At 45.4% G+C, this 25,070-nt stretch overlaps 2 protein-coding genes, 1 long non-coding RNA gene and 1 other non-coding gene across 4 annotated transcripts; 1 reads left to right on the top strand and 3 right to left on the bottom strand.

Annotated features, from left to right (window-relative positions):
- Positions 1-155: 155 nt before the first annotated feature.
- Positions 156-5,087, bottom strand: gstt2 (glutathione S-transferase theta 2). The gene is made up of 5 exons (XM_085476616.1): positions 4,903-5,087; positions 4,274-4,361; positions 1,449-1,599; positions 1,090-1,266; positions 156-467 (listed from the first exon to the last, which is right to left on the bottom strand). Exons 1-5 carry the CDS (start codon positions 5,024-5,026, stop codon positions 321-323), a joined length of 687 nt encoding a protein of 228 aa, XP_085332742.1. The 5' UTR covers positions 5,027-5,087; the 3' UTR covers positions 156-320.
- On the top strand, positions 5,025-9,617 carry LOC146697839 (uncharacterized). Its single transcript, XR_014923435.1, has 5 exons — positions 5,025-5,294; positions 5,686-5,773; positions 8,353-8,445; positions 9,338-9,400; positions 9,524-9,617. It is a non-coding gene; the product is annotated as an uncharacterized LOC146697839 (long non-coding RNA).
- Positions 5,603-5,708, bottom strand: LOC146697840 (U6 spliceosomal RNA). The gene has a single exon (XR_014923440.1). It is a non-coding gene; the product is annotated as a U6 spliceosomal RNA (small nuclear RNA).
- Positions 9,618-15,127: 5,510 nt separating the features above from the next.
- Positions 15,128-21,849, bottom strand: LOC146697838 (inactive phospholipid phosphatase 7-like). The gene is made up of 4 exons (XM_085476611.1): positions 19,424-21,849; positions 18,634-18,959; positions 16,878-17,059; positions 15,128-16,793 (listed from the first exon to the last, which is right to left on the bottom strand). Exons 1-4 carry the CDS (start codon positions 19,603-19,605, stop codon positions 16,590-16,592), a joined length of 894 nt encoding a protein of 297 aa, XP_085332737.1. The 5' UTR covers positions 19,606-21,849; the 3' UTR covers positions 15,128-16,589.
- Positions 21,850-25,070: the final 3,221 nt, after the last annotated feature.

Here is a 25,070-nt window from a genome sequence, read left to right as displayed (position 1 = left end):
CACGCCTACAGCACCGCAGCTCCTCCTCCAGCCTGCGGGGGGCGCTCAGTCACAGACACTCAAGGGGCAAAGTACAAGCAGCTTTTTTTTATTTTCATTTCAAAGCTCATTTCCTGTTAAAGTGCTTCAGCTGATTCAAACATTGAACTCCAACATTGATTCATCGATAGATTTATTGATTCTGTCATCGATCAGAGTCCAGGAACTCTGTGACGGCTCGAAGGCCTCTGAGGTTTTTAAAGCAGAGAAATCAAAGTGAAATTGAGCCACTCCTTTATCCTCCTCACACCCTCGACTAACTCCTCCCCCTCATGCCGATGTCACAGACGGGCTCGGCGGCGGTCTCTGAGGGCATACAGGACGCTGTGAGCTTCGTCAAATGCCTCACCGACGGCCGACTGGACTCGACTCCTCCACCGCTGCAGCTGAGGACGCTCCTTCAGGACGTCTCTGCCCCCGCCCAGAGGCTGCAAGGAGACACACTGAGCATGCTCAGAACCATACAGACACAAACAGAGGGTACGTTCAGAGTGCCCGCTCCTCTCGGGAGCGTTTCTAATCAGCTGTCAGTCCTCAGAGTAAGGAAAGGAGCTTCAGTGCTTCCTTTAGCAGAGGAGACAGTGGAGCATCCTTCATGAGAAGAGAAGCAATAATCTGAACTCAGTCTGTGAAGGTTCTCAGACATCCAGCTCATTGTAGTCTGAGGAGCTCAGAAAGAAAAGCTTTGGGACTTAATCAGAGAAGCTTCTTCAGTTCTAAGAACAACAACTGGAGAGTCCCTAAGAGGGTCGTGGACCCCCTATTGATCCTCTTCCTCATCACAAGAGTATCATGTCTGTAACTGCTCGCTGGGGCAGGGACAAGTTAAAAAGTGCAACACAAACAGACATGCTCTGCTTTCAAAGTAAAAGCTGCACTTTTGTTGGCAGCAGTGCAGAATTACAACTTTTACTTTGAAGGGGAAGCATCTCCATTTCCTGTTTGTGTCTCAGTTTCACTGCAGCTGTTTGGAGACGAGCTCTCTGAACATACCCAAAGAGACAAAAAGCTTCTCTGAGGGGGGCGGGGCTTGAGCATCCAGAAACTGACCTGCGTGAGCTCGCACGCCGCGAGCAGGTCGGCCACAGTGATGTCATCACCGCAAAGGAAAGGCTGGCGGCGAAGAAACATGGACTCCAGTTTATCCAGCGTGTCGTCGAGGTCGGAGAGAGCGCGATTCAAACGGGCCTCATCCACCGGAGAGCCAGACTGAGCTGGGAGCAGCACCTGAGGTGGGCGGAGACACAAAGCACACCTGAGCTCCTTCATGGCATTACAGCAGCTTTATATTCCTGATGATGTCAGAACAGGTGCGGCGTCATCACAGAACCCCACGCTGCCGTCTCCTGATCAGCTGATTTCAGATATTTGAAGACGTGTTTTACAAAATCAGGATTTTGGCTCCATACCTCCAGGATGAAGACTTTAGCAGCGTGCGGTCGTGTGTTGGTGTGATGCCACGCAGTGTACTCGTCCACTCGGGCTCGTCTCTCTGGTTGCCGTGGATACCAGTGCTCTGGGACATCGTACTTGGTGGTGAGGTACTTCAGGATGGCGTCGCTGCAACACATGACACAACCTGACGTTTACACTGAGCATGTGATTCCGACGTGACCCGTCCTGCCTCACAGGAACACACTTTAAATGAGTGAGCGTGTGTGTGTGTTTTAATCTCTAAAGTTAATTCAATTCCATTTTATTTATATAGCGCCAAATCACAACAAAAGTCGCCTCAAGGCGCTTCATAGACACTGAGAAAAACCCAACAACCATATGACCCCCTATGAACAAGCACTTTGGCGACAGTGGGAAGGAAAAACTCCCTTTTAACAGGAAGAAACCTCCGACAGAACCAGGCTCAGGGAGGGGCGGGGCCATCTGCTGTGATTGGTTGGGGTGAGAGAAGGAGAAGTTAGAAATATCCTGTCTCAGAGTGAAGCTGAAAAACTAGTTCATGCATTTATTACTTCCAGGCTGGACGACTGTAATTCATTATTATCAGGAAGTCCTAAAAACTCCCTGAAAAGCCTTCAGCTAATCCAAAATGCTGCAGCAATATGGGCAGAAATCTGTGCCATCAGAAACTGAATTTGAATAAGTTCAATTTGAATTGCTCAGATTGAATCTGAATTGTAACTTGAATAAATGCTTTTGAAAACTGAATTTGAATTAGTCTAAATTGAAATTGAATTTTATATTTTGAAAATGAATTGATTTGCTTTGAAACTGCATTTTATCCTTTAAAAATTCAGCTCTCGAATAATTTCAGTTTCACTTCTCACCATTCAATTTCTGTTCCAAAATTCAGTTTTTTGGAACTTACATCCGGTTCCGGTTCAAGCGCAGATGAATAGAACTACGTTTTACTAGCGGACCGAAAGTGTTACTGACGGGAATCTACAGCGTCTTGAGCTGAATTAAGACTTCAGAAGTTATTCGTCATGTCGAATGACCAGCGGATAAACTCTCAGGTTGGTAATAAATGTATTACATGTATAAGAACAAGTGTCATGTTAACAAATGATAGCCGTACAGTAACTTTTATGCTTATTGTAGCTGCTAGCTAAAAACGCTAATTTAGCGTAGTTTGCCTTGAATTCAGCTTTGACAACAAATATGATCGACTGTTTCTAGTAGAATTCCAAAGTTGTCATCTTGGACCCTCTCAGAGTACCCCCTCTGTATGCTTGCAGAGACCCCTACAGAAGGGAAACATGCAAAACGGTGTCCAAACCTTTGTGTTTTAGCTTTATTTATGTCTTACACAGCATCCCAACTCTTTAGCTAACTTAATAACTTTAGCTAAAGTGAGTAGTTAGTCTAATTCATTAGTGCAGCATTACTGGATCACCTCTGTTTGAAGTGATATATTTGTTTGTCAAAGCTGAATTCAAGGCAAACTACGCTAAATTAGCGTTTTTAGCTAGCAGCTACAATAAGCATAAAAGTTACTGTACGGCTATCATTTGTTAACTTGACGCTTGTTCTTATACATGTAATACATTTATTACCAACCTGAGAGTTTATCCGCTGGTCATTCGACATGACGAATGACTTCTGAAGTCTTAATTCAGCTCAAGATGCTGTAGATTCCCGTCAGTAACACTTTCGGTCCGCTAGTAAAACGTAGTTCTATTAATCTGCGCTTGAACCGGAACCGGATGTAAGTTCCAAAAAACTGAATTTTGGAACAGAAATTGAATGGTGAGAAGTGAAACTGAAATTATTCCAGAGCTGAATTTTTAAAGGATAAAATGCAGTTTCAAAGCAAATCAATTCATTTTCAAAATATAAATTCAATTTCAAATTAGACTAATTCAAATTCAGTTTTCAAAAGCATTTATTCAAGTTACAATTCAAATTCAAACTGAACTTATTCAAATTCAGTTTCTGATGGCACAGATTTCTGCCCATACAGCAAGAGTCCTGACAGGGACTAGAAAGAGAGAGCAGATTTCTCCTGTTTTGGCTTCCTGTTAAATCCAGAATTCAAAATCCTGCTCCTCACATACAAGGTCTTAAATAATCAGGCCCCATCTTATCTTAATGACCTTGTAGTACCATATCACCCTATTAGAGCACTTGGCTCTCGCTCTGCAGGCCTACTTGTTGTTCCTAGAGTATTTAAAAGTAGAATGGGAGGCAGAGCCTTCAGTTTTCAGGCCCCTCTTCTGTGGAACCAGCTTCCAGTTTGGATTCAGGAGACAGACACTATCTCTACTTTCAAGATCAGGCTTCAAACTTTCCTTTTTGCTAAAGCATATAGTTAGGGCTGGACTAGGTGACCCTGAATCCTCCCTTAGTTATGCTGCAATAGACGTAGGCTGCCGGGGGATTCCCATGATGCACTGGGTGTTTCCTTTCCAGTCACCTTTCTCACTCACTATGTGTTAACAGACCTCTCTGCACTGAATCATATCTGTTATTAATCTCTGTCTCTCTTCCACAGCATGTCTTTATCCTGTCTTCCTTCTCTCACCCCAACCAATCACAGCAGATGGCCCCGCCCCTCCCTGAGCCTGGTTCTGCTGGAGGTTTCTTCCTGTTAAAAGGGAGTTTTTCCTTCCCACTGTTGCCAAAGTGCTGCTCATAGGGGGTCATATGATTGTTGGGTTTTTCTCTGTGTGTATTATTGTACGATCTACTGTACAATATAAAGCACCTTGAGGCGACTGTTGTTGCGATTTGGTGCTGTGTAAATAAAATTGAATTTTGTGTGTGTGTGTGTGTGTACCTCTCTGTGAGGACAAAGCCGTCGTCCACCATGACAGGAACCTTCTGCATGGGGTTCAGCTTGGTGAAGGTCGGAGTCCGATGTTCTCCTGCACACACAAGAGAAGCTAAAAACAAAGTCCACTCAAAACTCAGGTCATATAAAGCGGCCTGCAGCGTGTGCGCTCTAATGCAGACAGAAGTCTGAGCAGCAGCTTCATTCAGAACTCCGATGGGAAACCAAGTGATTTAAGATTCCCAGAATAATGATCTGTTGTTATTTTTTGTTTCCGAAACATGTAAACTGTGTGAAAATCGGACATTCGGTGAGTTTAAGAGCGCCGAATGTCCCCGACCAGTCTCATGGCGTTTTCTATGAGGATCAGCTCGGTTCGGATGCAGTTTCCTCTCACGGGGTCAGAGAGAGCATAAATCCGGAGATTTTGAGTGAGGTCTGGCGGGCTCTGTGCACCGCTCGGATGTAGGTCAAAGTTCTTTGGGTCGGAGTTCAGCTGAAGTTGTGTGCCCACAAACTGCTCTAAGTGCGCCGAGTGCGTACACGGGTGAGCAGGCCGTCAGAGGACTAGTTAGCCGCTCGGCTAGTCGGTTAGTTAACCGGCTGGTTGGTTAACCAGCCTGTCAGTAGCTCACCTTTCCGCAGCGCCACGGCGCGCACTTTGTGCGGGATTTTGGTGCAGGTGAGCAGGATGTGCACCGCCCGGCAGGGCTGCGATAGAAGGTCCAGGTACACCTCCACCAGCCGGCCTGTTGCCATGGTGACCGAGGCGTTTTTATCCGTTAAACCAGCGAAAAAAGCACAAAAAGCGTGAGCAGGTAGCCGTCCGTCTTCCCCTGAGGTTCTGCAGCCTGACAGCTGCTCCACAGCGCCCCCTGCAGCCGCACAGACAACTGCAGCCCAGAAAAGGTTACAGCTTCCTGGGAGGACACTGCAGCGCCTCCTTGACACCTCCTTCAGAGGAAACACAGAAGCATCATGACAGGACGACCCTCTTCCTCTGTGTAGTCACCCAACAATCATAGAGGTTTACATCAGCACTGCAGCAGCTTCTACTGTTATAACCTCACATTGCTTTTCTCAGCTTAAATATGTAAAAATTGTGTTTTTTGTTCTGTGTCCTGTTCTTTTTGCATATATGTGTGTTTTTATTGCTGCTGACACAACCAAATTTCCCCTTGTGGGACAATTGAAGGATTATTCTGTTCTCCTGTAAACTGGGAGCGTGTCCGTGGCGTGTGCTGTGTTCAGACTGCATGAACAGCTGCTGTGCTTATCTGTCGTCATTAATAAACCTTCTCTCTCAAACTATTTCAGAGTCGAATTAGTTCTAAAGAAAATGAGGAACGCTTCACGAATTTGCGTGTCATCCTTGCGCAGGGGCCATGCTAATCTTCTCTGTATCGTTCCAATTTTAGTATATGTGCTACCGAAGTAACACGACCACCCCGGCCCGTCTGCGCCTTATGAGCCCGTCTGCGCTGGAGGCGCTCACTGATGACTGATGTAAGCTGACACAGCAACAAGCTGCAGCCTATTTCAGCCCACATTGAAAGTTCCAACTTCAAAGTTTTTAAATTTTAATTACAGGCCAGTAAATCCAGAGTTATGATCATATATATCAGCCACGCTTCGTTCTAAATACTGTCGTCACGTTTGTGTGTGTGTGTTTTAAGCGTTTTCTAAAGACAGCGCGAAAACAGTAAAGAAAGGAAAAAAGCCACCTCTTTCTTATTGGTGGAAAAATGCACCATGTCGACCAATTAAAAAAAAGTCAACATGTGGGATTTGGTTGTTTAGGAAGAGGGAAAAGTTTGGGGAGTGACGGTAACAGGGCGAGCGAGACAGAGCGAGCAAGTGAGAGAGACAGAGCGAGAGTTTAGATGTGGCAGATTTGTGACGTTTAGTGTGGAGTGTTTACTTAGTGTGTTGTGTTGTGTAGTTGTTCTGTTGTGTAGTCATTTTGTTTTGTGTGTCAGTGAGGGCACTAATGACTGTCACAGAGGCACATTTGTAAACACTGTCACTAAGTAGAAAACCAGTGATACACCAGCTGTTGTCAGGCCTGCAGGTTTGTCCCTGTGCTCTTCTGTCTTTTGGTGGACAAACTTGTTTTTACTGGCACACATCATTTGTGGGGCATCTTATTGCCACACCTGATTGTTCTCTCATTTTAGTTTTAGTAAGATTTTTAAATGGTTGTACAAAATGAAAAACAGCAGGTGTATCGGCTGCATTTTTAGATAAATAGTTGTTTATGTTTACAAAATGTACGTTTTATATTTGCATTTCAAGTTATAAAAATTTACTTTTTTTTTTTTTTACAGTAAAAAATACTACTAGGATCTTAAGTTCTTTGTGTGGTTTCAGATCAGTAACACTAATGCAGTATGTCAGTGAAAAAAACAACTAAATTCAGTTGAGCTTAAAAGACACCAAACAAGGCAACGGGGGAAAAAATAAAATGAAACAATCTGAGGGTGAAATACAAACGTAAACTCAAAAGGAGTCACAAATGGCCGGTTGTATTTCAGACCTCAGAGGGTTCATCCAACAAATCATGAAAAATTGGGTTTACATGTTTGTTCATGACAGTGCAGATTTCTGACATTTTGTGTAATTTAAGCTGTAACAATGTGACTGTTTTCTAACAAAAACAGTGAAACTCAAGTTAGACTTGTGTTTGTAAATGAAGCGCCCCATGTTGTGTAGCTTTCTGGAGTTTATACTTATTGGGCAACATATTTATTTATCATACAGGCTATACAGTACATAGCATCAAAACTCACATGTTTTATGTAACTAGTGTGTAATTATGTGGGCTACAGACAATAATTAAGTTATCGACTATATTTATATGAAAAACGTGCATACTTACTGCATTTGAATCATGTAACCATATGTAACCACCTGCATATGTGTTTGAAAAAAAAAATGCCACCCTCATGCCACCCTAAGAAAATTTCTCTAGATCCGCCCCTGCTATGAACATGCCAAAGCAGCAGGTGGCGCTATAGTCCTAACCGTGTAGAAATGTTGGCCAATCAGAAGACTAGAAGCCTCGGTGGGAAATAGTAAACAAGGATGGGGCATAGAAGCAGAACCGAGTGGTATGTGTGGAGGGACAGTAACTGTGTGTGTGTATGTAAGCATTTAAACACTGCAGAGAGTACAAGTAACAGTAACAGTATTGTAGAAATCCATTTCACCGAAACAATAACGTGGCGCACACTGTGACGTCAAAAAAGGCGCACACCTTTGACGCTGCTTTTTCTCCGTTTTTCTCGTCCACACTTAAATGCAAAAACGGAGTTTTAGAAAATATCCACCCTGGCAGGCGTTTTTAGAAATCTCCGTTTTCAGTGACCGAAAACGCCGTTTACGTGTGGACGAAAGATGCAAACGCATAGAAAAATCTGCGTTTTCAAAAATACCCGTGGACGTAGCCTAAATTTCATAACTCATCAGTTTTAACCAGAGGCGGCAAACGTACAGACTTTCTTTACTCAAACAGAAGTACAGATACGTGGGTTAAAATACTCCAGTTGAAGTACTGAAGCAAGTTTTTTTACTCAAAAGCTGTGAAATGTACCAAAGTAAGAAAGTATAAAGTAGCTCTATGAACAGTTTTTGTACGAAGGTAACTGAACCTTTTGTTGTATTGACATAATAATATTAGCACATGACAATATAAAATGTATTCAAAGTTATTTAGAACTTTCTCATTCTAATGAGTGTACTTAGTTTAAATCTGTAGGACACAAGTAGTGAAAGAGAATTTTAAAAACACCTGTTTTCTCTCTTTGCCTCCACACCTAAAAACTACAATTTTCAGGGTCCCAGGGTCGCTCAGACCCAGGGACCCTGAGCAGTTATGGACTAATATTATAATGTATGTATTTTGTATTGCTGTCCCTCCTTCTCCCTGCTTGTAGACGTATGTGCATGTAGGGGTGTGTGTGTGGGTGTGGCCCTTGGCCACACCTGAAGACCTTGACACACTTGCAGCTGATCAGGCCGGGAGAGCACGGGATTTATTGTCATGTTTTTCCATCACTGTAAATAAACGCACTGTTTATACACAGAGCACCGCGCCTGGGTCCTCATTCCCCATATCCCCACGGTCTGCCCACGTCACAACAATGACAACAGTTGGAGGTTAAAGTGAGGATTAGCAGGTGAGGGGACACTGTGTAGTGGCTCAGCACACCTTTAACACTAAGCTCTCTTCTTCCTGTCCTCTCCTGTCTTCCTGCATGTCTGAGTGAACTTAGCTCTCTTTCTTTTCTCTCCCTGTCAAATCCAAGCTCTGCTGCACTGTGAGACAAACCGCACACAGACACTTTACTGCCTGTCACGGCCTTTTAAGTGTCAAAACAAAAAGTACTCCAGTAAAAGGCTGAAGGTGGCAACAGGTGGTTTGTGTCAGAACACACTTCCAACTTGATTCTTTAAAAAATATGTGTTTATTTTGTGCTAAATCATAAACCACAAATCAACCCAATGCTTTCTTACGACTTCGATGTCAACAAAAGTTTACTTAATCTGATTCCACAAGTTCAAAAAGTGGTCAGAAAATTGTCGTGGTTTTAGGCAAGGATTCAAGCGACACCTTGTAGAGCACTCAAACTCCGACCTTTATTGTCTACTTCCTGTTTCAGAACCCCCTTTCACAATAAAACAGGTTATGCTCAAACAGATTACACCACATCCTCCTTTCGCTGAAAACATCAAACTTACAAGAACATTTAGAACCTTTCATAGAAACTTTTCTTTCTCTTCAACCTTTTTTCCTTTACTTTTAAACCCATGTTTATCTTTTTTGTTTTGTTTATTTTCACAAGTCCAGTGTTTGTGGTTTTTTGACAACCCTGCCAGCCCATTAAGGATCACTGACATTCTACGCTGAAAATGTTCTGGGGCTGACGCTATTCCAAAGGGAAGTCTGTTAAAGTGGAAGCGCCCAAAGGATGTAATGAACGTTGTGTAGTGTGCTGACTCTGGTGACAATGGAACCTGCCAGAAGCCTCTGTTTGCGTCCAACTTACTGAAGACTTTTGCTCCCGCCAGGGATCCAAGTGTCTGTTCAACCGAAGGCAGGATGTACTTTTCTCTGCACGCTGCTTCATTGAGGTGAGTGAGGTCAACACAAATACGCACAGAGTCGTTTTTTGTTGGCACTGGGACCATACCTGCACACCATTCTGTTGGTTCTTCAACTCTGCTGATTACTCCCATGGACTCCATTCTTTCCAGTTCCTGTTTCACCTTTCCTAACAAAGGGATGGGGACCCGTCTTGGTGTGGCCAGGGAAAAAGGCACAGCATTGGGTTTCAACTTAATCGTATAAGGTTGTTGCATTAAACCTAATCCCTGACACAGCTTTGGGTAGTTCTCATTCAACACATTCATGTCAATACTGTCAGCTCTACACACAAGGTTCAGCTTGACACTTGCTGGCCTGCTTAACAGTGCTATGTGCAAATCTTTGATAATGTACACATTTTCCTGTATTCCCTGTTCACCTTTGCAAATTGTTTCTCTGCTCATACCCAACACATCAAGTGGAGTACCCCCTGGACCAAACAATGATCTATCTGGTTTACATAACTCTGTCTCATTTTGGTTTATGCAGTAATACATCTGGGCTGGGATAACAGAGACGTCAGCTCCTGTGTCTATTTTAAATCTAACTTTGTGGTTTCTGATAGTGAGATCTGCATACCAAGGATCTGAACCTGCGTCTACAGAACCAAGAAACACGGGTGTATCATCACTTTTCTCTGTTTCTATCACATGCACAGATTTAACAGATTTCCACACTTTACTGAAGTGTCCTCTTTTACCACATGAGTGATATGTTGCATCTTTTGCTGGGCATTGTCCTTTACCATGCGCAGGGGTTTTCCCACACCTGTAGCATGATCTCCCATTTGGTGTTTTGTCCTTTGTTGTGCATTTACGTTCTCTTCGGGGTTTGAATGTTGAATGCTTTTGTTCCCTGTGCTTCGCTGTCACAGCATCTATTTCCATCTTATTTTCCCCTCTGATGTCTGTCTGTTGTTTTTTGATGACTTCAGACTGCCGGGCCTGGTTAACTGCTTTCTCCAACGTCAAATCTTTGTCCATTTGAAGTCTCTCCGCTAAGCTGATGTCCCTCAGACCCACGACGAGGCGATCTCTTATTAACTCATCGTGCAGTGCACCATAACTGCAGTTTTCAGCTAAAGCATAAAGTGCGGTGACAAACGAGTCAACAGTCTCATTAGCTTGCTGTGTTCTTTGATTAAAGCGGGCTCTCTCATAGATAATGTTTTTCCTGGGAACAAAGTATGTATCCAAAGTGTCTCTTACTGCTTAGTACGGCTGCCTTTGTATGTCCGATAAAGCTTGCCCTCGGAGGATATCATCTGCTTCATCCCCCATGCAGTAGATGAGTGTGTTTACCTGGTTAGTCTCTGAGCTAAGGTGCAGGTTGCTTGCAAGTCGAAATCTTTCAAACCTCCTTATCCCACTTCTTACTGCAATCCCGCTTCTGACACCATGTGTCAGAAGCGGGATTGCAGTAAGAAGTGGGATAAGTGGCAAGGATTTTAGGCAAGGATTCAAGCGACACCTTGTAGAGAACTCAAACTCCTACCTTTATTGTCTACTTCCTGTTTCAGAACCCCCTTTCACAATAAAACAGGTTATGCTCAAACAGATTACACCACAAAAATCATTTTAAACCTTCCTGTTGTCCCACTTGACATTTGACAAACAAACAAAAAAAAATAAGTATACCTAAGTCCTTATTTCACTTCCCACCTCTGGTTTTTACAAGGATCTCCAACACCACTGGCTGACATGCAGCTAAAACCACGATATCATGACTTCAGGCTCGGGTCCTCTACCAGAGGCCTGGGAGCTTCAGGGTCCTGCGCAATATCTTAGCTGTTCCCAGGACTGCGCTCTGCTGGACAGAGATCTCTGATGTTGTTCCTGGGATCAGCTGGAGCCATTCGCCTAGTTTGGGGGTCTACCACCACTATGTCCGGTTGGTTAGCCACCACCATTTTGTCCGTCTGTATCTGGAAGTCCCACAGGATCTTAGCTCGGTCATTCTCCACCACCCTTGGGGGCATCTCCCATTTTGACCTCGGGACTTCCAGGTTATACTCGGCACAGATGTTCCTGTACACTATGCCGGCCACTTGGTTATGGCGTTCCATGTATGCCTTGCCTGCTAGCATCTTGCACCCTGCTGTTATGTGCTGGATTGTCTCTGGGGCATCTTTACACAGCCTGCACCTGGGGTCTTGCCTGGTGTGATAGACCCCAGCCTCTATGGATCTTGTGCTCAGAGCTTGTTCTTGTGCTGCCATGATTAGTGCCTCTGTGCTGTCTTTCAGTCCAGCTTTGTCCAGCCACTGGTAGGATTTCTGGATATCAGCCACCTCCTCTATCTGCCGGTGGTACATACCGTGCAGGGGTCTGTCCTTCCATGATGGTTCTTGCTCCCCTTCTTTCTCAGGTTTCTGTTGCCTGACATTTTCAGCAAACACACAGTCAGTTATGGCCATCTTCCTGATGTACTTCCATATGCTGTTCCAGTATTGCTCCGTCTCCAGCCTTGGTGGGGCTGGTTTTATATTGTCCCCCTGTCACTGCGAGTACACCTTGGATGGTTCAGTGGAGAACATCTAGTTTATTCTCCTGCCTTCGATCTCTCTGGTGTACCTCTTCAAGGCCAAGGCTGTGAGTCTTTCCATGGCAGTTTCCGAGACCCTTTGTACTTAGGTATCAATCTACAGTGGTGGGAATTGTTTTTGTATATTTGTCACCCTTAGATGTTTCAGACAAAAAAATGTAAATGTTAGACAAAGATAACACAACTAAACACAATGCAGTTTGGAAATGAAAGTGCTTATTATTAAAGGGAACAAACCCAAGCCTACATGGCTCTGTGTGAAAACTTGATTGTCCCTAAACCTAATAACTGGTTGGGGCACCCTTGGCACCAACACCTGCAATCAAGCGTCTGAGATAAGTAGCAACGAGCCTTTTACAGCTGTGGAGGAACTTCAGCCCACTCATCTTTGGAGAATTGTTGTAATTCAGCCCCACTGGAGGGGTTTCGAGCATGAACTGCTTATTTAAGGTCATGCCACGGCATGTCAATCGGAGTCAGGTCAGGACTTTGAGTAGCCCAAAGTCTCCAGTCCCTGACCATCACACTACCACCACCATATTTTACTGCTGGTATGATGTGCATTTTCTGAAAAGCTGTGGTAGTTTCATGCCAGATGTAATGGGACACACACACATCTGTCCCAAAGGTCTTGGGGATCATCCAGATGTTTTCTGGCAAACTGAGACGAGCCTTTATCCTTTAGCTCAGCAGTGGTTTTCTCCATGAACCCTGCCATTCAGGCCATTTTGCCCAGTCTCTTTCTTATGGTGGAGTCATGAACTCTGACCTTAACTTCAGTTCTCTGGATGTTGTTCTGTGGTTTTTTCTTCTTTTTGCTCTTTGGGTAATTTTGGTTGGCGGGCCACTCCTGGGAAGGTTCACCACTGGTCCATGTTTTCACCGTATGTGGATAATGGCTGTCACTGTGGATCACTGGACTCCCACAGCTTTAAAAAGACCAGATAAGAAGTTTGCGTACATAAGATTTTCTGGAGGAGGACAGACATTTGTTTAGAACTCTTAAAGATGTCAAAGAAACTCCTTTAAGCAATTACTTTGGTGTTCCTCCACCTCCAAAGAAATATCAGAAGGAGTCCGAACCGCAAAAGAAGCACGCATTCTCGGAGAAGTGGTTGCAGGAGGTGAGCTGGCTTCAAACAAACAATGAACGCACAGAGATGTGGTGCGGAATATGCTGTGAAAATCCCACTCTCGCGGACAAAAACAGTGCCTTTTATATGGACGCAAACGCGGTTTGCAACTTCTTATCTGGTGCGCGTCTTTTATTTTGACAGCGCGTGCGCACCTGCGGACCACTCATGTGCACCCCTGATTATAACATAAATTAACTGAGGTGTATCACATCTTTGAAAAGCTGAGTTCAATCTCTCTGGCCTGATTACTGCCACACCTGTTCTCAATAAGGGCATCACTTAAATCTTTCTCAACACTTCCTCTAACGTCCAGCAGAGGCAGCAGTGAGTCAGCCCCCGCACACTCTCACGTTAAAATTAACATGTTTAAAGCCTCAGAGACTGTTTTGATAATTTTCCCCTCAGAGCACCTGTACAGGAGACGGATGACTTTAGAACTCACATTAAGGGTTTTAATTTGCATTTTGTGAAGTTTTCTGTGAACGGACAATAGCATGGCGCCGTTGTCTGTTCTCATCAGCACGCTGACGCTCTGGGACTACACAAAGGAAAGGTACGCTCTGTCTCAGTGTGTGAAGATGAGAATCAGAAGTACTCCGTCTTCGCCAACTTGTCTGTCACAGGAAGCAAAGCTGACCTTTGACCTCTATGTACCCCTCACCTGTAATCTGTGGCAGGGTTTAATGATGAGGATTATTCCATTTTGGGAATTCCAAAACTTCTTCCCGGTAACTGTCTGTGCAGTTTTCAAGGAACAGGTCATGTGACCTGCAGTGTGCGTTTGGTCCACCACGGCGTGATGACTCATTTTGGACGCTGTCTGCACATGCCGAGGAGAGACATGCCGTCTGTTGTATTAGCAGCTTCGCAGCTGAGATCGGATGATTTCAGACGTGAGTTCATCCCTAAATTCAGACGGTCAGTGTGAGAATAAAAGCTCGACGTCAGCTCGGTTCAGCCCTCACAGGACGCAGGCCCTGACCTTTGACCCGTGTGTTTCAGTGGATCGTGTCTGACTTGGACCTTCAGACCAAAGACATCATTAAGAAGCTCACAGGTTTGACCTTCACCCTTTCACACCGCTTCACTGATGCTAGCTACACAAAGCGCTTCATATGTGGGCGGGGCTTAGAATTTTCTGTGACTGTCTTCACTATGAGAACTCTGTTTAGGAGGAAGCTCTGTGGATTTGTCGCTGGTCTTCTGGTTTTTGGTTCTGTTTCCGTGTCTGTGGATACGTGGTGACCTTAACCACCTGTCATACGACAGAAAACATCATCACGTTCGCCGCACTGGAAAACCACAAGATCATCAAACTGTGTTCGCCGCAGTCCACAGCCTGACCCTGACTGGTTTAATTCACCTGGAAGACACACAGATACAACTAAACCAGGTCCAGACTGGAAACCAGTTCAGTTAAAGGGCCAATTCAGTAACTCTTTGATCCACAAGAAAAGCCTTAAACTTTCCAAGGACTGGAAGCACTTTAAACCTGCAGATGAAGAGACTTTTATTTTGAAATCGCTTCAGGTTGTCAATTATTTTGGTGAAAAGCTCCAGGCTGTGTTTGTCCTTGACTCTTCATCATGGACTTTTTCCATTTCTGGGGAGCAATCTTCACTTCCTCTCCCCTCCCTTTCATAATAAAAGTCCTCCTGTTGTTCAACAGTAAGTCACTTTGTCCCCTAAAGGCTTTTATTGTTTAAGATTATTATTATTATTATTATTATTATTATTATTATTATTATTGATAGAATCATTTAAAAAAATCATGTTTTAATGTTTTACAGGTTTATATTTTTTTTTGCTTTTTCCATTAACAAACCAGTGTTACTCAAAAACAACAACAGGACTACTTTCTGTCCTAAAACACAATGTGTGTCAGCTCAGACTGACAGGATCACAGTCAGTCTGAGCTGAAAACATCTGGCCTTCTCTGATCAAAGGCTTCAAACAAGTTTCTGTAAGCGATGCAGGTGCAGATGGGGGTCATGACCCTCACCTACACCTGCACATGAACCACTCCCACCACAGTTTAGGCAACAAACAGGTTTTATTTAGCAACTCTGAACAGATGCATAGTTTAAACTTGACATGTTTCATCATCTCAGCTTTAGGACAAACTAGCCAATGTAGGGGCAGAAAAACTACAGAAACCTTCAGATGAAACATGGTGAATTCTCATTTCTTCATTTTCATCTAGAATCATGAACTCTCTGTATTTGAGCTTTGAAGAGTTAAATATAATGTTTTTAGCTGAAATACTGTTTGACAGACACTAACAAAAGGAAAAGGGAAATCTCAAGTTTAAGATCCGGGATGTTTTACACAGAGAAACAGAGCAATACAGATCAGGGTATAATCTGCATAAAGACGGCGCTCCGGTAACAGCGTTTAGAACAGAAGAAAAACTTGGACAATTTTTTGTTTTAATAAAAAGTTTGTCTGAGGAGGCGATGTTGGGCTCACTTCCATTCTTTAAATCTATACTTGAAGTCTAATAAAGCAGCTTTGCATGAGTCACAGTTCACACTAGGCATGGTGCAGCCCCTCCCTTCATCCCTTGTCCTAAACAAGCTGATTTAGCTCCTCCCCTTTAAGGTTCTTCTGATTGGACCGTTTCTGGAAGACTCAGGCAGGCCTGTTCTTGTGGAGATTCTGAAAACAAATTGTAAACCTGCTAAACCACAGCAGTGCAAACAGAGACGTGGATGCTGTTAGGGGTTAAGATCAAAGTTCATGTCTTTGATAAATATTGCCCTCATTGGCTGCTTGTTGTGGGACACGATGGCAGCCTTACAGTCGCGGCGTATTTCTGTGAATGCTTCTGTAGGTATTCACCATGCTGACAAACACTTATCGAGCTGATGCCGACTCATCAGGAAAAGAAAAGAGTTTGAAGGAGTCTGAACCTGAGAGGTTTGTTTGCACTTCATGAGTCAGCCTTTCTTATACAATCTGGCATCGTCACACTTTCAGATACATAATCAGCACCTGTTCGAAAGTTTCTGAGATTTGATGAGACAGTCAACACAATCGTTTTGGGAAAACTTCCCCGAAAAGAGAATCTGTAGCGCCAGTATAACACCCGAGCTTTAGCTCTGAGGAGCAACCTTCAGCTTTTGTTGTGAACTCTGTTCTCAGTGAACAATGCAAAAACTATGAAGCTTCAAACAGCCGAGGACGTTCTTCAAATAAAATTCAACATTAGCAGAATGAAAGTCCAAACTCGGTTTCTGACATGAAAAAAAAATTCAACAAAATTTTACTGAAGAATCTGAGATGGTGGCAAGAAAGAAAAGCCCACAGGACGTGGGACTGCAGACACTTCCTGTTTCAGTACCTGTGACTCAAACATTCCTACGAGCCCTCCTCAGGTCCTCCACAGTTGGGACCACATGGCCCCTGCCTCCTGTCAGCAGCACTGAGCTGATGGAGGGCAGAAAAACCCAGCGAAGCTGGACCCGAGTCTGCAGCAGAACCAGTCTGGACCAGGTCAGACCAGAGTCCAGCCCAGCGTGCCGATGGAGATGAGCGTCTGGCAGGTGGCCGAGTCCAGCCACACCGACTCCACCAGGCTGAAGTGCAGGAAGCCAAGTGCAAAGCCGCAACCTACGTCTGACAGGTGGTGTTTCCCCAGCAACACCCGAGACACGCCCACCAGGAAGGCCCACAGGCAGAGTAGGATCCTCAGAGGCACCTGGAGGACAGGAGGCGGACACACCTGGATCAGGTTTGTAAACTGTTCCAGTCTTTGTTATCTGTGAAGCAGCAAGCTACTCACCGCCAGCACCAGGTGGTTCAGCAGAAACTTGGACACCATGACAGCCCGACTGGCGTGGGCTGCTGGGAACGAGTACATATCCATGGCAATGTAGTCAAAAAAGGTTGGCGGGAAATCCCACGGTCCCCGACGTTTGACCAACTTCTGCATCCCAGCAACCGTCATCACATCTAGTATCAGCGCTGCAGATAGACAGGTGAGAGACAGGTGAGACAGGCGAGAGACAGACAGGTGAGAGACAGGTGAGACAGCAGAGAGACAGGCAGGTGAGAGACAGGTGAGACAGCAGAGAGACAGGCAGGTGAGAGACAGGTGAGACAGCAGAGAGACAGGCAGGTGAGAGACAGGTGAGACAGGCGAGAGACAGGTGAGACAGCAGAGAGACAGGCAGGTGAGAGACAGGTGAGACAGCAGAGAGACAGGCAGGTGAGAGACAGGTGAGACAGCAGAGAGACAGACAGGTGAGAGACAGGTGAGACAGCAGAGAGACAGGCAGGTGAGAGACAGGTGAGACAGCAGAGAGACAGGCAGGTGAGAGACAGGTGAGACAGCAGAGAGACAGGCAGGTGAGAGACAGGTGAGACAGCAGAGAGACAGACAGGTGAGAGACAGGTGAGACAGCAGAGAGACAGGCAGGTGAGAGACAGGTGAGACAGCAGAGAGACAGGCAGGTGAGAGACAGGTGAGAGACAGACAGGTGAGAGACAGACAGGTGAGAGACAGGTGAGACAGCAGAGAGACAGGCAGGTGAGAGACAGGTGAGACAGCAGAGAGACAGACAGGTGACAGGCAGGTGAGAGACAGGTGAGACAGACAGGTGACAGGCAGGTGAGACAGGCGAGAGACAGACAGGTGAGAGACAGGTGAGACAGGCGAGAGACAGACAGGTGAGAGACAGGTGAGACAGGCGAGAGACAGACAGGTGAGAGACAGGTGAGACAGGCGAGAGACAGGCAGGCGAGAGACAGGTGAGAGAGGCGAGAGACAGACAGGCGAGAGACAGGTGAGAGAGGCGAGAGAAAGACAGGTGAGAGACAGGTGAGACAGGCGAGAGACAGACAGGTGAGAGACAGGTGAGACAGGCGAGAGACAGGCAGGCGAGAGACAGGTGAGACAGCAGAGAGACAGGCAGGCGAGAGACAGGTGAGAGAGGCGAGAGACAGACAGGCGAGAGACAGGTGAGAGAGGCGAGAGAAAGACAGGTGAGAGACAGGTGAGACAGGCGAGAGACAGACAGGTGAGAGACAGGTGAGACAGGCGAGAGACAGGCAGGTGAGAGACAGGTGAGACAGCAGAGAGACAGGCAGGCGAGAGACAGGTGAGAGAGGCGAGAGACAGACAGGCGAGAGACAGGTGAGAGAGGCGAGAGAAAGACAGGTGAGAGACAGGTGAGACAGCAGAGAGACAGACAGGTGACAGACAGGTGAGAGACAGGTGAGTCAGCAGAGAGACAGGCAAGTGAGAGACAGGTGAGACAGCAGAGAGACAGGCAAGTGAGAGACAGGTGAGAGAGGCGAGAGACAGACAGGTGAGACAGCAGAGAGACAGGCAGGTGAGAGACAGGTGAGAGAGGCGAGAGACAGACAGGTGAGACAGCAGAGAGACAGGCAGGTGAGAGACAACAGAGAGAGGCGAGAGACAGGTGAGAGACAGACAGGTGAGAGACAGTTAAGACAGCAGAGAGACAGCCAGGTGAGAGACAGGTGAGACAGCAGAGAGACAGACGAGACAGCAGAGAGACAGACAGGTGTCTGACCCAGCAACAGGTTGACAAGCACTTCCTGTCCAGCCAGCGTGCTGCTCCTCCACAGGCAGATTAGGGTGCCACAGATCCAGGGGAGGGCGTGGCCAGTGAGGGCCAGCAAGGTGATCATGGGGCGGAGCGGGGCCCCGGAGCCGCGGGCTCCCACGCAGACCCCTAGACGCTTTGAGAGACTGATGTCAATGGCGAGCAGAGAGCTGATGGCGATACCTTTGAAAGACGGGTTAAGCTGCATGCAGTCCTGCTCCGGCCAGCGGGAGGCATCCTTCGCACCGCCGCTGTCAGCAGTTGGACCGCTCTCGGAGGACTCTCTGGCCCCCCTGAGGAAAAGACCAGACTCCATTAGAAAAACCCACATTTTATGTGGGTAAACAGACTGTTGCATGAACACAACTACACTTCCCATCATGCTTTTGTTTACAGGTGCTCAGACTGGCCCAGTGAAGGAGCATCAGCGAACACTGAGATCACCACCTAAAATCTGATTGTCAGGCAGCTTCCTCTCTGCATGTTAATGCTGAGGGAGAGGAGCTCCCACAGTCTGAGGAGGAGGTCACAGACTGAGCTCTGAACTCCTTAAAAATAACTCGGCTCTTCTCAGGCGTCGGGTTTCAGAAGGTTTTATTAAAGCACCGTTACGTTTAAAGGTCACATTCTGATTTTGCATTATTGAATTTAACTGAAGATGATCCAGGATCGGGTCACAGAAAAAGTTTGAGCACCTAAATGAAACTCTGGTCTCGGTCCAGGTCCCGAGTCTGTGGGCGGAGCTTGTTTGTCTTACCTCCCCCCTGTGCTGTCCTGCTGACTCTGCTGTCTGAACACAGGTCTCCTCGGACCTCCGCCCCCCCGTCCCTCCCCCACCGCCTGTTCCCGGCGGGATGGCTGGTTCAGGGACAGAAACTCGGGCCGGTTCAGGACATTGTTGCGGTCTCTGGCCCGGAATTGGGCCTGGCTGCCGGGCATGGTGGTGGTGCAGCGGTGGAGGACGTGCTGGGCCGGGTCTGACTCTGTGGGATCTGCTATTAATAGACCTGCTGGCCTTCTTCTTCTGCTCTCAGCTGTTATTGTGTGTGTGTGTGGGGGGGGGGGGTGTTAAAGGGATACTCTGTCTATTTTACTGCGTCTCACCAAAGGTATGTGGACACTTGAATCATAATGGGGGTGGCAGGTCAAAGGTCAAAAGTAAATAGACATGAGGCTGTAGCTGTCCCAAAACGTCGGCTGCATCCTCCAGAGGCCGCATTTGTAGACGATTACGTCACAGCGACGCGACGAAGGCTGTCCCAATTCACAGACTCCTCTGAATGCAGCCGACAAATGCGTCCTCCTTTTCCCCAGATTTGAAGGATGGGTCGGGTGTGTCCTTTACTGCCACCATATCCCAGAATTCATAGCGCAGCCCAGGCAATTCCAGTTTCCAACAATGGCGGCCGCTACTAAGTTTTAAAATTACTCATACTAATCTTTCTGGGTCACAAAATAAACTTTTAACATATTTTCAGGCGAGAAAGTAGCTGTGTAAACTTCAAATATCTGCTCGGTTTATCAAGATATCGCATATTTGCAAAAGTGCTTCGACGTTTTCGGAGACGTCTTCTACCCACCAGCTCGATAGCTCGCCGGGAGCTCGAGGGTCACTGAAGCCGCCGAGAACGGCACAACTCCCGGCACATCATTTTCAGATCACCGCGGACTTTCGCTGCTCAGGTTAAACGTGATATATGAGTCACTTAGACAACTTAAACATGTTATTGTTGGGCTTTTTTCAGTGTTTTGTTTGTTCCTGAGTAAATCGGTTTGGCTGAGATTAAAGTTATTAGATTAAATAAAACTTTATTAATCCATCGGGTGGGTTCCTCCTTGGTTTTCACACAGCTGATTAAATGTCAAGCACTGATTACGTAGAGGCGTTGCAATATTGATCCATAAAAATCTACCGTTCACTCTACATACTATTGTGAGGGATACGGATGATTTATTCTGATTACTGGGCTTTTATATGGGGAACAGATTCTATTAGGAAGTGTTTATGCACCAAATATTTTAGATAGATTGTTTTATTCAAACCTTCTGGCAAAAACCTCCTCTGTGTGTCTGAATCACGTAATAATTGGTGGGGATTTTAACTGTGGTCTGAGTCCTGAAACTGATTATGATCCACCAGAATCTCAACCACCTTCAAAAATGGCAAAGGCTGCAGTGGACTTCTGCTCAGATCTTGGTCTTTTTGATGCCTGGAGAGTTTGTAATCCACATGTGAAAGACTTTACAGTTTTCTTTTTCCAGAATTGATTACATGTTTGTTTCTAGATCTGTCCTTGACAGAACTCGGGGTTGTTTGATCAACACATGCGCTCTCTCAGACCACTCATCAGTCTCAATGGAGTTATTACCACCTTATTATGGTCCCTTGTTTACACACTGGCGGCTAAGCCCAGCTCTCCTTAGTGACCCTGAATTTGTCAAATATTTAGAAGATCAGTGGGAACTTTTTCTTTCTACAAATGACTTACCAGGGGTTAGTGCTTCTACTCTGTGGGAGGCGGGTAAGGCATTTCTCAGGGGCTCTATTATCTCTTTCACCTCAGCGAAAAAGAAGAGCACCTTAGCCAAACAATTAGTACTTGAACGCGACATGACTAACTTGGAGAGGGAGTTTAAGAAATCCTCGTCTGTTTCTGTGCTTAAAAAACTGGATGCAGCCAGATCAGCCCTGGACCAACTACTAACTCAGAAAGCAGAAACTGCAATATTCTATGCAAAGCATAGATTATTTGAATCGGGCAACAAACCTGGACGCTTACTTGCCCGACTTGCCCAGGGGAAAAAGGGCTCTTATGCAATACCCTCTCTAAAAGATAAGAAAGGTGTTTTACAATTCGAGGCTAAACTTATCAGCAAAATAATGAAAGAGTTCTATCAGGATATTCCCCTGAGTGTCAAAGTACTGTAGATCAGGGGTGTCAAACTCTTTTTAGTTCAGGGGCCACATGGAGAAAAGTCTATTCTCAAGTGGGCCGGACTGGTAAAATCATTGTATACATAACAACTTCAGATTGTTTTCTTTGTTTTAATACGATCAACATAAAAATAAAGCTAGAGCCTGTGGACAGTATGCCCAAAGTAGTACAGGCACAACATGCTATTAATCATAAAACATCTCAAGTTATTTGAAAACTCTGAGGACAAAGAACAAGCACACAGTGCCTCAGTGATTCACAAAACTGTTTCACAGAACTACATCAGGGTGTCACTTCGCAGGCAGCAATGTAGATAAAAATAATGAAATGCTGTTCCCCAAACAAGTACAAGAACCACAGAATAAGTTAAATATATAAATCAAATATAATCAATTAGAAACACTCTCACATCAACATAAAAACATATAAACATAAAGCTGGAGCCTGAGGACAGTGTGTCCAAAAGCACAACATAGCTATTAATCATAAAACATCTCAAGTTATTTGAAAACTCTGAGGACAAAGAACAAGCACACAGTGCCTCAGTGATTCACAAAACTGTTTCACAGAACTACATCAGGGTGTCACTTCGCAGGCAGCAATGTAGATAAAAATAATGAAATGCTGTTCCCCAAACAAGTACAAGAACCACAGAATAAGTTAAATATATAAATCAAATATAATCAATTAGAAACACTCTCACATCAACATAAAAACATATAAACATAAAGCTGGAGCCTGAGGACAGTGTGTCCAAAAGCACAACATAGCTATTAATCATAAAACATCTCAAGTTATTTGAAAATTCTGAGGACAAAGAACAAGCACACAGTGCCTCAGTGATTCACAGAACTACATCAGGGTGTCTCATGCAGCACTTTCAGTGGGGTTGCATCGTTTATGTGACTCCTGATACCTGGCATCTTTAGCTTTCACCAGCTCATCAATATCAGGCTTCACATCCTGAGCAGCAGCTAACTTCAGGATGTGATTCGAGTGCCTGTGCGTGAGCCTTGAGCGCAGTTTTGTTTTATTTATGCTCATTACAGAGAAACTTGCTCACAAAGATACGTGCTTCCCAACATGCACAATAGTTTTGCAGCGAGGGCATCAAGTTGGGGTAACCTGGCAGGAGATTCTGATAGAATGTGTTCAAGTCAGCTGCAGCAAATTTTCCCTTCAAATCCGAGTCACGCTGCAAGTCTGTTATTTCAAGTTGGATCCGGACGGGCAGATCAGAGGGATTCACGGTGAACGGCGAGCACAAAACTTTGAAGTCTTTCTCCAGTTCACCAAAAATCTGAAATCATTGCTCAAACTCTAGTAATAGTCCTGTTATTTTATCTTTGAACTGCTTCATATCCGCCACACTTTGGATCGTGCACACATTTTTCAGACAGGGGAAGTGAGCTGCATCACCACCGGTGGGCTGCGTCTCCCACAATAACAGCTTCAACTTGAAATGCTGTCATAATACTGCGTGACAACTTTGTTGCGTCCTTGCAGCTGTTTGTTCAAGTTATTCAGGTGCTCTGTAACATCCACCATAAATGCAAGGTGCTGCATCCATTCTGCAGAATGAAATTCTAACACTGGTTTCCCCTTTTCTTCCATAAACTGTTCAATTTCTTCTCGTAAATCAAAGAAACGCCTCAGCACAGCACCTCGGCTCAGCCATCTTACCGCAGTGTGGTATGGCAGGCCATAGATGTGGTCTTTCTCTCTGAGAAGACTGTCAAACTGACGCTGATTGAGGCTTCTGGATGAAATTAACAGTTTGGATGACCACCTTCATGGCGTTATCCATTTTCAGTGACTTGCAACACAAAGCCTCCTGGTGCAAAATACAGTGAAAAGTCCAAAAACCACGTCCTCCATTTGCAGATTGCACTTTATCTCTGAACCTTTTTACAACGCCTGCTTTCTTCCCGATCATTGAGGGCGCACCATCTGTAGCCAGGCTGACAGCGCGGGACCGGTCCACTCCGACCCTGTCCAACGCGCCGACGAGTGCGGTGAAAATATCAGCTGCGGTCGCTGTATCTGTCATCGGTACCAACTCCACGAACTCCTCGGTGACGGTCAATGTGTCATCAACTCCGCGGATGAAAATTGCCAGTTGTGCAACATCTGTAATGTGCCTTCATCAATTGCAACTGAAAACACAATAAATGACTATTTTTTGTCCAAATCCGCTGAAAGATCAGAAATCCTGTCGGCAACTGTGTTTCCTGTCAGGCTGATATTTGCAAAGGACTGGCGCTTTGCAGGGCACACAATCTTAGATGCCTTCATCATACATGTGTTTACAAATTCACCCTCACTAAATGGTTTTGAAGCTAGTGCAATGTCGTTGGCAACGAGGTAGCTAGCTTTCACTGCAGCATCACTGATGCCTCGGCTGTGAGTAAACACAGACTGCAGTTTCTTCAGACCCGCCAACAGTTCATTCACCTTCTCTCTTCTCCGCTGTCCTTGAAAGTTGTCATATTTGTCGGCATGAAGACTCACATAGTGGCGACGGAGGTTATATTCTTTCAGCACTGCAACATGCTGGGAACACACCAAACATACAGCTTTCACTTCCGTGAATAAACAGGAGGATGACCATTTTTCTTGGAACACTCTGCACTCTGCAGCCACTTTTCTCTTTTTGACAGAGACATATTGGGCCAATGAGGGTGCCAAAGCACATCAGGTTTAAATTTCGCGGGCAAAACAAAGTAGCTCACAATTGCTATTGCGCCATCCAATGGACACAATTGGAACAGCAGTTTCTTTATTGAAAAATTGCTGCTCATTTTTATACTTTACAAAATCATCTCACGGGCCAGATTAGGCCCGCAAATGGGTTTAATCCGGCCTGCGGGCCGTCTGTTTGACACCCCTGCTGTAGATGCTAGGATATTGTTTCTTGATAATGTTAATCTCCCTATACCATCAGAGGAAAGTCGATTAGATCTTTGCAGTCCTATTAGGGCGCAGGAAATCTTAGATGCAATCAAATCCTTACAGAGTGGAAAAGCTCCAGGCCCTGATGGGTTTGGGCCAGAGTTTTACAAAAAATGGCCAAACACATGGTGGGTCCTTTATTAAAAATGTATGTAGAATCTCTTGAGAGGGGCACACTTCCACTCACCTTAAACCTTGCCCATATATGATCTTAAAGGATAAACCTGCAGATCTGTGTACATCTTACAGACCTCTAAGTTTACTCGGTGATAGCAAGGAGCAGACGGCCGAGTTTAATAAACTCCACCGACACAGCGGTGACGCAAATCTGAAGGGCAGACCGTCCCATTTCACAGACGCTCACTTCTCGGTCTTCGGAGGACCCGGGCCACGTAGAACGCGAAGGCCGGGTCCTCCGAAGGATGCGGCCTAGGTAGCTGATGCTCTGTGTAGTTGGATTGGCTCTTTGCAGCAGGGACAAAAACAGCTGTGTAATGGAGGAGGTCACTGTAAGTG

The sequence above is a fragment of the Copadichromis virginalis genome, linkage group LG12 (assembly GCF_057382275.1).
Source record: "Copadichromis virginalis isolate Kocher_CV1m ecotype Utaka linkage group LG12, C_Virginalis_male_GT1.1, whole genome shotgun sequence".
NCBI classification, from domain to species: Eukaryota; Metazoa; Chordata; class Actinopteri; order Cichliformes; family Cichlidae; genus Copadichromis; species Copadichromis virginalis.
This window is presented reverse-complemented; position numbering and strand designations above follow the sequence as displayed.

What these genes read in the sequence shown, in the direction of transcription:
- LOC146697838 (XM_085476611.1), bottom strand. Translation starts at nt 19,605, where the DNA reads ATGCCCGGCAGCCAGGCCCAATTCCGGGCCAGAGACCGCAACAATGTC. An exon ending in GCTTGTCAACCTGTTGCTGG is followed by an intron (nt 17,060 to 18,633) that starts GTCAGACACCTG and finishes GTCTATCTGCAG; the next exon opens with CGCTGATACTAGATGTGATG. An exon ending in TGAACCACCTGGTGCTGGCG is followed by an intron (nt 16,794 to 16,877) that starts GTGAGTAGCTTG and finishes CCTGTCCTCCAG; the next exon opens with GTGCCTCTGAGGATCCTACT.
- gstt2 (XM_085476616.1), bottom strand. Translation starts at nt 5,026, where the DNA reads ATGGCAACAGGCCGGCTGGTGGAGGTGTACCTGGACCTTCTATCGCAG. An exon ending in GGCTTTGTCCTCACAGAGAG is followed by an intron (nt 1,600 to 4,273) that starts GTACACACACAC and finishes CATGTGTTGCAG; the next exon opens with CGACGCCATCCTGAAGTACC. An exon ending in CTAAAGTCTTCATCCTGGAG is followed by an intron (nt 1,267 to 1,448) that starts GTATGGAGCCAA and finishes CGCCCACCTCAG; the next exon opens with GTGCTGCTCCCAGCTCAGTC.